Here is a 12,755-nt window from a genome sequence, read left to right as displayed (position 1 = left end):
CTCAAAAATCTTTCTGAAATGAAACCTTGATCCCTCATGCGTCAATGTCCTAAAATTGCCCCCCCAGCTCACCCCCACTATGAAGAGCATTAAACACAAGGATTTTAACACCTTTAAAATGCCCCCTCAAAACGTGAATTTGCTGACACAAATGACTTTGGCAGGTGGTAAGATGGATTTCTGGAATCTGGCCCTGTGTACAAATTTTAGGAGGCCACCCTAGTTATAGTGAACTGGTTACCTCGGAGTGGCTAGCCAGAACCCAATTAAGGTAAGCATGAAGAGCAGTAAAGGCTGTTTTCAGCAGAGACCACATCTGGTCAGGAGACCACAGTGAAGCACAAAAGGATTCAGTTAAGACATTCAGACAGGTAAGAACAAAAATACTCTTATTTATAGGCCCAAAACACACACTAAGAAATTAAATAAGCAGGTGCTAATATCCCACAACACTGTTATAAACCTATATACAGTCACCTTTAAGTTATTAGAAATGCATTCAACAACAAGGCGGTAAACATTGGTGCAATAGATGAAACCAAGTCACAAGAATTATACTCCCTTTATAAATCCAATCCCTATGATGAATGTGGCCTTGTGCCCAAAAGTCACAAAGCTTCTTCTAGGACGAGGGGCTGATGTAGGAAGAGTACTTGTGTTGCTGAAATGGTCCAGAAGATATAAAACAAAGTTACAGGTAGGTACAATTCTATTCCTGTCTTTCGGATACTTGGCTTTGAGATGCGATGATCAAAAAAGCAATGGAATGCAATAACCAAAGTTTATTCTTAGGTTTAGTCTAAGGAGAACAGGGGGAGGTGAATGCATTGCAATTACTTCTCATTTTCCCAGATGATTAGGTGGGTCCAGTGGCAGTCGTTGGAGGTAGGATTTCCCACAGTTTGTTCCAGTGAGAGGTGTCAAGGAGCTGTAATCGCCAGGATTCTTCTGGTCTTTTCCAGGAGCGGAGATCAACCCTTGGAGAAGAAGAAATGCAGAAGACCCCAATACAGACTTCTCGAGACACTTCACGAAACTGGGGAAGGAGAGTTCCAGAGATCGCACAGGCAACAGCAGGCGTCCTTCCAGTCGTGGTTTAAGACCACCATTTAAAGCAGGATCCCTTGAAGCTGGGAGGCTGAAACTCAGTCGGCAGGCAGGCAACTTGCCGAAACTTCGGTGGTCGCCAGCTTGCGGTGCAACAAACGTGACAGCAACGATTCTACCGAGTTAGCCCATGCTAGAGCTGGTCAGTCCACCGGGCGGTTCAGGGACACTCAGGACGGCTGGATCCTCGAACGCATTGATACTGGTTGGTCCCACCAGTTCAAGGGTTGAAGCACAGCACGCTTCTTTCACAGATGAGATAGCCCAACAGGGCTTCATAGGGCCAAACGCAGGAAGGGGATGATGGGGCTCTTTTGGAGTTGTCCACAGATCTTCAGCTGCTCTTCTATATAGGAAACTTGACGCCGAAGCTGATCTGAAGAAATGGCTGCAGTCCTCTTTTTATCTGAATCCCAGCCTGGAAGCAAGTCCAACCCCACCAATGGTAAGGATCTGCACCATTTAAACAACTAGCAGCGGTCCAATCTGGGACCACTGGGTTTCACTCGTGCCAGACATCATGGATGTGGATTGGGACCAGACAGTCCACCCCCTTCCTGGGCCAAACACACACCACAGCACCTCTAGCCCACTAAAGCAGCACCTTTCCTGGGCATGTGCATGACCTTATATGTAATTTCTTGACATGAGAAGGCAGGTATAAGGCCAAACAAAATGTACAAACGAAAATCTGTGTCACAGCCATTTTAGGCAGCTAGCCACGTTTTAGTAGCCATACGCCGTCAACACGATTGAACACTAGAAATAGCGTGAACATTGTAAAAAGGTAATTGCTGCCATAAGTTGTCGGTAGGCACATATAAAAGTAATCAAAAATCTCAAATGTAAAAGACTAGGGTGATACAAAAGTATCCCTGCTGCACTGCATTGTAAGATGCTGTGTGCACTGTTAAAAAATTACCAAAAAGACAAAAGGAAAAACATAATTTCTGAGTACTGAAAGTCTGAAGGGAAGTTGAAGTTGGCACAGGATCAAAACAAAAACAAAGATTGGGGTCCCATAGAAACTTTCCTAACATTGACATTGTAGGGGGGTTTCACCCTCTGAACTTTACTGCCAGTTGATACCTCACCCTCTCATGGGCTAGCAGGATTACATTTAAATAGAAGGGGGGCGTTTACCCCCCCAACTCCCATTTGCTCCACCAGCCCGCTCCCATGCCTACCAAAAACATTCCCCCTCAAATCCCCCACAGACACACAAAAAGGCTTCCAGACTTACACACAGCGCCTGCCTGTCAGTATCTGCACGCACTTGTGTGCTGCAGAGGCATGACTGGTCGACTTTAGACGAAGCTGCTTGTGGTTCACCGTCCAAGAGGCAGTGGCGTTTGAATGTACAGTTACTTTTGGACACTGAATTTGTCAGATACATATAAACAGAAATATCACTGTTTCTGGAGGAAAACTTGCACTCGGTGAGCAGTTTATCGACAGTTTGGGATGCGCTGAAGGCAACATTGCGGGGTAAAATAATAGGTTTTGCGTCGTATCGAAAACGTCAGCGAGAGAAGGTTATGGTTGGTCTGGAGGATGTGTATAAGGCATGTGAATTGCGATACTGTGACTATCCGACTGCGGAAAATATGTTGGCCTTGGCCCATGTGAAGCAAGCCTTAGATTGTGAGCTTCATCAGAAGGCAGAAATGCATTTGTTTTGCTCGAGGCAGGCTTTTTGGGAAAGAGGTGAACGATTGGGGGCATTATTAGGGAGTCGTATACAACAGAAAGAAAACGATAGACAAGTGCTCTTTATTGTGGATGAAAAGGGGATGGTGAAGAGGAAGAATCTAGAAATTTGTGAAGAATTCAGATAATATTACGCCTCTTTATACAGAGGTAATGAGACAATTTTTGAGGTGGAAATTAATACTTTTCTTAGTGGATTAGAAATGCTGAGCCTACATAAGCAGGAGAGATTATGCAACAATAACGGTAGGGGAGATTGAGAGATCAATTGAAACGTTGGCCAGAGGTAAATGCCCTGCCCTGGATGCACTTCCAATAGAGTTCTACAAGACCTTTAGTCGGATTCTGTCCCCTTTTCTTGTAAAACTTTTTACAGGCATTTTGAATGAGGAGGTTACTGATTCAATGAAGACCGCATTAATAACGGTTATTCCCAAATAAGGTAATAATCCTTCACATTGTGGAAATAATCGACCCATCTCGCGTTTAAATGTGGACATGAAGATTCTGGCGAAAATATTTGCCAGAAGATTAAATGGCCTGCTTCCAAAGTTAGTTCACAAAAATCAAAGTGGTTTTGTAAGTGGTAGGAATAGTTGTGAAAATTTTGCGAGAGTTGCTTGATGTAATCTATCTAAAGAGAAGTTCTGCAAATGCATATGCAGCAGTAAGTATAGATGCTGAGAAAGCATTTGACAGAGTGAGTTGGATTTTTTTGCGTCAGGCTTTGCTTAAGATCAATTGTGGGCCCGTTTTTCTTAGACTTTTTGGAGCCTTATATGGAGATGCAAAAGCTGCCGTAATTGTTAATGGCAGTTGGTCAGAGTGCTTTCATATTTTAAATGGAACTAGGCAAGGTTGTCCCCGATCTCCGCTATTGTTTGACTTATTCATTGAACCGCTTGCCATTATGCTTAGGCATCATCCTAATATAATGGGTATTCCGTTTGGGGAATATATGTACAAAGTACTCTTGTATGCAGATGACCTCTTAGTCCTAATCTCGAACCCAGTGCGTTCATATCCGGAGCTTCTAGCAACTCTGCATGAATTTGGCGAATTCTATAATTATAAAGTTAATGTAGCAAAGACTTTGATTTATCCGATTTCAACATCGTGTCATAGGGGGTTGTTGGAGGTGGATCGGGAGATGTGGGCTGGTTCGGGTCTTAAATATTTGGGTATTCATATAAATAGGCATGTGGAGTCCATGCTTGCATACAGTATCCATTTGAAAGTTGCAGAGGTAGACCGTCTTTGCTGTAGATTGGAGGAGTTAAAACTAACCTTATGGGGGAAGGTTAACATAGTTAAGATGTCCCTTCCGACATTTTTATGTTTTTAGCATGCTCCCTCTGCCGCTTTCAAAAAATGTATAAGGTAGCATCAATAAATCCTTGGATAAGTTTGTGTGGGGGGAAGGAAGTAGAGCGAGAGTTCCGAAAGATGTTCTTTATAAGTCAGTGAAGCTTGCCGGCTTTGGTTTTCCCGACATAAAGCGGTATCACTCTGCATTTACGCTGCGCGCGTTGCACCATTGGTTGATGTGTGATCGCAGTACTTGTGCAGGTTGGATTAAAATGGGAGGAATCAGTTTCTCCCGTCCCACCGGATGTTCTTCTGTTCATGGATAAAAGACTGTCTGTTGGTACCACTCCGCCTTTTGTAAAGCACTTTGTGAAGGAATGGCGTAAAAGTAATGAGATTCTTGAAGAGAAATACTTATTGTGTGCAGATTCAAGTTTATGGAAAAACAAGGCTGTGAAACAGAATAACCATGTCTTGTCATGGATCTCGTGGCAGAGAGCTGGTATATGGAAGATTGGACAGGTTTATGATGGTCAGAATATGATTGATCTTGAGTTTCTGTGCTTTAAGTATAAGCTGAAAGCATCTGAAGTTTGTTGATATAATGTTCTGCGGGACCTTTTTGTTGCACTTTTCTCGCCGTTGAATGCTACAATGCATGCCTTGCCTACAACCTTTTTTCTCAAAGACTGTGCCATTGTCGGCATCTACTCTGTATAAATTGATTACACCCTCTACATCTAAGTTACCATCGCAGTGTGGTAGAGGGAATTAGGATTCGGTTTTAGGTTGCACATTGTTGGATTTTGAATGGACCCACATATGTGCAGGTCCAGATAAATACAAAGTGGATCTAGATTTGAGATATACACAACAAAGAATTAATCATTCTTTATATTGGTCCCCATGGAAGATGGAATGAGTAAATTGAGTAATGTGGACTGTTGTTGGAACTGTAATAGGGAGGTGGGCACTACACTCCACATGTTGTGATTATGTGGTAAAATACAATTATTCTGGGATGGTGTTTTTCAGAGGATGGAGTTGGTTCTGGATCTCTCTATACCCAGAGATTCACTTGTTGCTGTGTTAGGTTTACTGCCTTCAAATATTGGTTTAACTACAAGTAAACTGTTTTGGATATATAGAGCTCTTTTGCTAGCCAGGAAGCAGATTTAGAAATTTTCGAAAAGTGACTCCTAACATTGATGACTGGCTGCAGAGTTTGTCCCTTTTGTCCAAGAGGGATAAAATATCCTTTAAAGCAAAAGATCAGCTTGATAAATATGAGAGGATGTGGGGTGCATTTAATGATCTCTACGCTTAAAATATTTGATCGTGTTATAGGGTTCTTATTTTGCTTTGTTTTTTCATTTTATTTCTTTCCTTTACCTTCGGTCACCTTACTCCCTGTATTCAGTTCCCCTCTGTTACTTAAATATTTATTTAGGAAATTATGGATGAATAAGTATCACCTTGTGCATTTGAGATATTGTATTATGTTCTATTGCTTCTGTAAAGTTTTAAATGTATAAATACATTTTTGAGAAAAAAAAGAGACCACTCAGTGGCCAGATGTTGAGACCTCCATGTATCAATCAGGCAAAGCTCAGCCACGCCTTTTTTACAAGCACCTGCACAACTCCTGAGGTCTCTGCTTTCCCTTAGTGCGGTCACTGTTGGTGTTCAGTATCCTATTGAAATCCTCTGCCCAAAGGATTGGCACCCTAGGAAACCTATGACATACATCCAATAAATAGGCATGGAAATGCCGGGTCATCGGGTTTGGTCCAGAAGTGTAGATCAGAAGAAGTCTACCGAAAACCATTGCATTTCAAAGGGGTCCAATTGAATTTCAATGGGCATGAGATGCTTATGTATAACCCCACAAGTTTGTGGGGGAGTAAGTAGTACAATATCTATTGTAAAAACATGATTCCCACTCTATGCCGTTCCACATGCCATAATATTCCGTCTCTTGATCGGGTACCCCATGCCTCTGACAGTCTAACTCATGCACACCACACCATTTGCCATAGCGTGCAAAATTCACCAAATCCATAATCGCCAGTGCAAAGCCTGTAAACGCACACTGCTCTTGCTATTAGTAACAAGCCCACCATGTATGTCTCGTGATTGGCAAGTATTTTTTTTTTCTCCAGCATGGGGGTCTGGCATGGATTCACATGTTCATTAATATTCCCTGTCCTCAGGCTGGGAATCCTCGGTAAAAGAAAAGTTTCACTTTCATTTACATACTGTATTTCTCCTATAAACAAATCAATGTCCTCTAGGTCATACTGCCCCATCCAATGACAGTTCTCTCCCTAAGCCCCTCCCCTGGCAGCCGTCTTCAAATTTCTACTGCACGCTTCAGTGTTGGGAGTTCTCGAGTTTGCTCTGCTCTCGTGTTTTTGATGGAAAAAGGTTCTATTTTTGTTTTCCGAAAGAGCCAGTGTGCTCTCTTCTCCATCTGCCGACAACAGGGATCTGTTGTCGGTGATTTTCAGCGCCTCTCAAGGGCGAAGATCGTCAAAGTTTCCAGAAGACCATGACTAAGGCGAAGGAAGGAAGATCCCTCTTCAAGTGTGGGCTACGGAATGGATTTGTTGGAGACTGGCACCTTCAATACCTCTACTGCCTGCATCCAGACCACAAGGAAGGAGAATGTGAGATATGCCTCTGTTTCTCCAAGAAGACGACGGATAGGCATGGTAGACTGGCGGCGTGGCTGAACGCCAAGGCCTCTGCATTGTGCCCAGAGCAAAGTCATGTGTCACCCAGGACCGGCCGGTTCGAGGAGCGGTCTTCTAAGTCCTTTGAGGGCGCCTCATCCATGGGGGCCCAAGAACCGTAAATCCAGGGGTCTCTGCAGAATCGGGTCCCACTTTGGACAGGGCGCGATCGACATCAACCTCCGCCTCCATTGCCAGTCGGCAAACGAGCTCCTCCTCAAAGGAAATCGTCCAACCCGGCTAAACTGCGGGAGAAGCCGCGGGCGGAGGAGAAAGGCTGAACTGCCCAAGAAGGCCTAATCGGCACACGATATGACTTCGTCGACAATATAGTTGGTGGCGGCTGCTCTCACAAAGGTTAAGGGGGCTGACCCAGTGAAGGTAGCTTCCGCAACGCAGAAGGTATCGCTACCGCTGAGGTGCGAAACCACGGCAGTGACTTTGGCAAAGTCTGCTGGCACGCCGGAGAAGGGGACACAGTCTCAGAACCCGGTTCCGCACCCTTGGGGTGGAAAAAGGGGGGGCGGGGGCAAGGAGGCCCCGGATCAGCCCCAGGCTGTGGCCCAAAGCACAGACGTTTCATCCATGCACGATGAGGACCTGGAGTCCTTACACCCGGTCTGCGAGGCCGTGGAACAGGAGGATGATGGCGACAATGGCGCAGGGCTTAGTGTTCCGATCATGCCAGTTCAGCCGAGGGATATGTCTGGACATCCTGTCGACCCTCCACACCTTGGTGTCAGAGATCCAGAAGAGGATGCCACAGGGCCTGGTTTCAATGGTCCCTCATGCCTCATCAGCCGCCAGTGAAGAAGAGGAAGCGTCATTCGACACCCCCATTTCAGCCTCCACATCTGCGTTGGGCCCCCTCCTCCAGCAGATACGGGGACGGATAAGGCTACGGCGACTATATCGTTGCAGCGGGCGGCAGGTCTCCACAGCCTAGGGTGTCCCCGCAGGATGAGGTGGGGTAGTTCCATTCCATGATCGCCAGAGCCTCCAAGCTATTCCAGCTTGTACCCAAAGAAGCCAGGAAGAAGGGTTTCTTGTACCAGAGGCACATGGCCAAGAAGAAGACTATCATGGTGGTACCCCTGATGGATGACAAGTGGGAGGAGAGCCTGGCCCTCTTGAACGCTTGCACGGCACCGGCCAAACACGATAGGCCGGAGAAGAAGTACCGGAATTTGCAACCAAGTGCCCAACGTCTTCACCATCGCCGGATTAGGTGGTTTCAGCGGCCGGGAGGAAATTGGCTAATCTTTCCTCGTAGTCTTCAGTCCCTCCTGACAGCGAGGGGAAGAACATGGACACCATGGAAAGGAAGGTGATTTACACTGCAGCAACCACCATCATTACACTGCAGCAACCACCATCAAGGCTGCCAAATGCACTGGCGATCCTAGCCAGTTACGACAGGGAGCTGTGGTACAAGCTGGGTCTGATTCTTGGAGTTCCTTCATGACGACAAGAAGATGGAGGCAATCGCTCTCTTCCGGAAAGGGGAAGTAGCGTCTGATCACGCCATCACAGTGGCGCTGGACTTTGCCGACACAGGGTTCCGGCAGATGGGGAACGGTGCCTGCCTTCATTTCCAAGGCTGGATGAAGGTCACACATTTCTGCCAGGAGGTCCAAACAAAGGTACTGGACATGCCTTTTCGACAGAGAACCTTTTAGGGAAGGTCGTCGACGAGTCCCTACAGGGCATCAGGGACTGAGACAGCCTGTTCCCTGGCCACCCTCCAGCAGCACTTCAAAATGTTTCTCCTCACCCTACCATCAGTCTTCCAGATCCACGACTCAAGAAGCCTACAGAGGCCGTTCCTAGGCCTACGGTGGAGGACCCCATCGCCTGCAAGGCTGGCGCCGAAGCAAGCCTGAACGCTGACAGAGTGAATCTACAGCCGAGGGGAGCCAACTAAGTGGGAGCAAAATACTGAATGGATAGAATTGTTAACAAGCCAACCCACAATAAAGCAACAGAGTAAAGGCTTTGATAGAAAGGCAAGGGTGTATTTAAAACCACGTAAAAGCCTGAGACTTTTATAAAATTGACTTTTATGAGTGAGCTTGTGAGCTTGAAGGACTTAAAGGTGGCAGAGGGTGGGGTAGGGATCACTGGTTGTGTGACCTGTAATGGGTGGGTCGTGCTGCCCCTTGGGGAAGGGAGCCCCTGAGCTCCTTTTGAACAATTGCATTGTAACGTAGGGTTTGAAGCTTGTGGAATGGAACCCCAAAGCTCCTTTAATCTATTGCATTGTGAACTATGGTTTAAAGCTTGCGGAAGATACTTAGACCCCTTTGGAATTTTGTTTTGTGCAACAGAACGTACTGCTTGGAGAACAGCCGTGAGCTCTGTTGCAATACAGTGTTTGTGACTTAATGCTTGAAGCTTTTGGGAAGGTGCGCCCTAGCCTCTTGAGAATGTTGTCCTTTTGGGACTGTGTTTTGAACTTCGGAACGGAAGATAGAGGCTGCTCCAAACTTTAACTTAACACTATTTTGAGTTAGCATATCCCTACACCACATTGAAGTATTAAATGTGAGGGCAAGCATAGGTTTTGACACAGACAGACCTTTGTTTTGGACTTTTAGACATCGACGTTCCTTAGTTGTTTTAGGTAAGGCAATACCCACCGTAGCTATAGGTTAAGTTGGGCATTACACCCATCTTGACATTTTTAATGAAGGTTTTCAAAATTGTTACATCTGTGGTCTGTGTCCTCTCTTGATACCATGCCTGTCGCACAGCTGCCACCTCTATCTGATGCAACCTTGTTCACACTCTTTGCTGCTGCAGAATTAGGCAACAATACATAGTATGCAACAAATATAACTTCAAAACAAGATGCAACTATATCTGTGTGTCCAGTACTGGCTAAAATTCTAATCTCTTGACCTAACACTCCAGGGACCCAAAGCAGACCCAGGAAAATGTTCTAAGTTCTTGCATGTCCCTTTACAGAACCAAGTGGTTCAAAAGTTCCCCAGAGTAAATAATGGGACAAAGTGTATAGGCAGAGCTGCAATTATCGGGAAAATCAGGTAAGTCTGACTTCTAAAAAACAAAGCAGGAGAGGGGGACAACGTTTAGGGGTCCCATAAATGGCACAGCAGAGCCCCCACAAATTGAATTCTAGTCCAACACCAAGATAAGAAGAAAATAACCAGGTCCCAGGAGTTAAAAACAAATTGATAGCCATGATGGTCCTCTTCAGTGAGCATGTGGTTTCCAACACAGTAAAAAGCCCCCTCATGGGGAACAGTACCACAATGTCGGCCCCAAAATTGCGACTATTTAATTACTAAGCCTTTGCGCGGTAATGAAATTCCGCCCCCCCCTTCACCCACACTACTCTGACTAATGGGAGCGGGTGTGGGGGGTGTCCCCTGCTCCCTTTTGTCTGTGTAGTGGGGATCAGGAGTTGCGGAAGTGTCCCCAACCTATATTAGATGGGAGCTGGGGGACAATAAAGAAAAGAAAAAAGGATCCTGCGACATCACTTTAGGCATAATGGGTGTCAGCAATTTAATTGTCAACATTATGGGCAGTGCAGTGATAACATCGATTCCCTCATGGTATAGCCAAAAATATAAAAATAGCTGCCACGAGCTTATACCACAGACAAACCTTCTGGCTGAGAAAATTCACACAGGCAAAAGAAGCATTACTCTACTGCTGCCCGGGTAGCGATGTAAACTACTTACTACAACCCATCAAAATGTATATGCACATTTTAAGGGGGCTTTGGGGAAAAAGTCTAGCTGATGCCAATTATTAGTCCAGGCACCAGAAAGTACAGTTGGCCAATAGAGACCCGAAAATTGATATGTGAACTAACTGGTGCTTTTGCTTCTTTTGTTATCAACTGCCTTAACCATTTGCTGATAAAATAACAGCATTCATATATTTTGCGGTTTTCTTCCAGGGTGTGAAGGTGAGCGAGACAGACCGATCAGGAGACACGGCTCGAACTCTAGCCATCAAATATGGACATAAGAAGATTGTGGGGCTGATAGACCAGCACCGGGCCTCTGTGCCTAAGGCCCTCCGCATGGATTCAGGTATTTACTTTATGCATAAAGAAGTAGGGCAACCCTGGGTGTATTCTTCTTTATTAACATTTGGTGGGAAGGCTTGAGATATAATTTCCACTCTTAATGATGTGGTGGCTGAGTGGCTAGTTTTTGACTCAGGAGGGGATATGCTTGGTGTGAAGTACTCTTAATGGAAAGCAAAGGCTGTTGAAATAAGTGGTCTACACAAGTAAGTGCAAAAATAAACCATTTTAAAACATAAGAATGAATTAAATTCAACACTCGATTAGCAAGTACAATCACTATAGTATAAATATGAGTTTAGTAATCAACATGAGTGAGCTAAACAGAGGGGAAAAGAAGGTTTAAGGGTGTTCCACAAGCCTTTGTTTGGCTAGTATTGCTTAAAACATTAGAACACTGCTTAGGCAGTACTGCCCTACCCATTTCAGAATTTGGTCTCTTAAAAGCATGGGATTATATTAAGCAGGCTTCAGTGAAAAGTCACTGAAGATGGGTCCTAATTAGTCATCCTGCTATGGAGGAGTGAGACTACCAGTCCTGTGTCATAGATTACTGAAGAGACTAATAATCCTGGCGGTGGTGGTGGTGGTCAACATTACATTTCAAATGGATTGTGTCCTCCCACGTATTCCTCATCTTATGGTATTTGTATCTTGCCTGCTATGGAAAACAAATTTGCGGCACAGGGCGATGTGCACGAGGTTGTGATGTCGATTGTTCCTCGACGGGCTCCGTACCGCGTCGACATCAGTATAAGTAGCTCGTGCCGCGCCCATTGGCTTCAGTTCTGTTTTTCCGATTGCTTCGCTCTCAAGTTAACGGCGTGCTTCGAATTTTCTTGGAGAACATTTCTCCTAACCCTTCTACTCCCAAGACAGGGTTAAAAAAATGCGTCGACTGTGGATCTAAAATGTCGATCACTGACCCTCTGCGCGTTTGTCTTTGGTGCCTGGGTTCGGACCAGCGACTGGGTCTCCTGTCAGTCGATGATGGAGAAAGCTCTTTGTGAGTGAAAAGGTAAACTGGTGGTGGGGCGGGAAGCTTCCAAGGCCTCTTCGAAGGCCTCGTCAAAAAAACAAAGAAAGTCGGGCGAATCGAAGGATTTGGATTGTGTAAACATTTGAAGAGGTCTCAATCACGTAGTAGATCAAGACCTTCTTCTTCAAAGAAGAAGATGAAGAGGAGACACAGATCTCCCTCCTCTTCCTTTGACACATCTACCGAATTGGTAAGATGTCCAACTAAGTAGGATTCCCCAAGGAAATAGGATGAATTTAGAAAGCAGATGATGAAGGTCTTTGAAAATGCGGCCTCGACCCTCTCAAAGAAACTGTCACGCTCACCTGATTCCCACGGGGGCGCTGGCCTGGTTTCGAGTGCTGATGCCTCTTCAATGGTGAAGCGCAGGGCTCTGAAGATGGATAGGACGGACCCCTCTACTCTGGCTAATCTGGCTCGCAGGAATATCCTCCTGTACGTGAAAAGGGAGTATTACAATCTGGCGGAATAATGCTTGAGCCTCCCACTTCCTTCCAACCCTCCTCGATACCCTTCCACGATCCCCCGTGAAGTCTCACCTTAAGGTCTGAAAGGACGAGCTCTCCATCCTGCTTCTGACGCAGGGGCGCGTTGAACCCAGTTACTTCACTGGATTGAGGTTGGATGGGAGTTCAGGTAAACTTGATTATACTGGTAAGGCGCTGTAAAAATTCTGTTGCAAGTTCAAAAGTTCAAGCTTTAAATAATAATGTTCATTGTCTTTTTCAGGTGATGAAAGAAGATTCCTTTGGAGACTTCTTGCAACAAAGCGCTAATGTTGATGTCTTTTCCC

General features: G+C 45.4%; 1 protein-coding gene across 4 annotated transcripts in view; it reads left to right on the top strand.

Moving 5' to 3' along the window:
- Positions 1–12,755, top strand: part of ANKS3 (ankyrin repeat and sterile alpha motif domain containing 3) — a 590,125-nt gene that overhangs the window by 163,366 nt on the left and 414,004 nt on the right. For all 4 annotated transcript variants that reach the window (XM_069646876.1, XM_069646875.1, XM_069646877.1 and 1 more), the window contains one exon: positions 10,792–10,927. In XM_069646876.1, coding sequence (XP_069502977.1) covers positions 10,792–10,927 — 136 coding nt within the window. The remainder of the gene's footprint in view (positions 1–10,791; positions 10,928–12,755) is intronic.

This window comes from Ambystoma mexicanum, chromosome 2q, assembly GCF_040938575.1.
Source record: "Ambystoma mexicanum isolate Mex_15411 chromosome 2q, UKY_AmexF1_1, whole genome shotgun sequence".
In the NCBI taxonomy this organism is placed as follows: domain Eukaryota; kingdom Metazoa; phylum Chordata; class Amphibia; order Caudata; family Ambystomatidae; genus Ambystoma; species Ambystoma mexicanum.
This window is presented reverse-complemented; position numbering and strand designations above follow the sequence as displayed.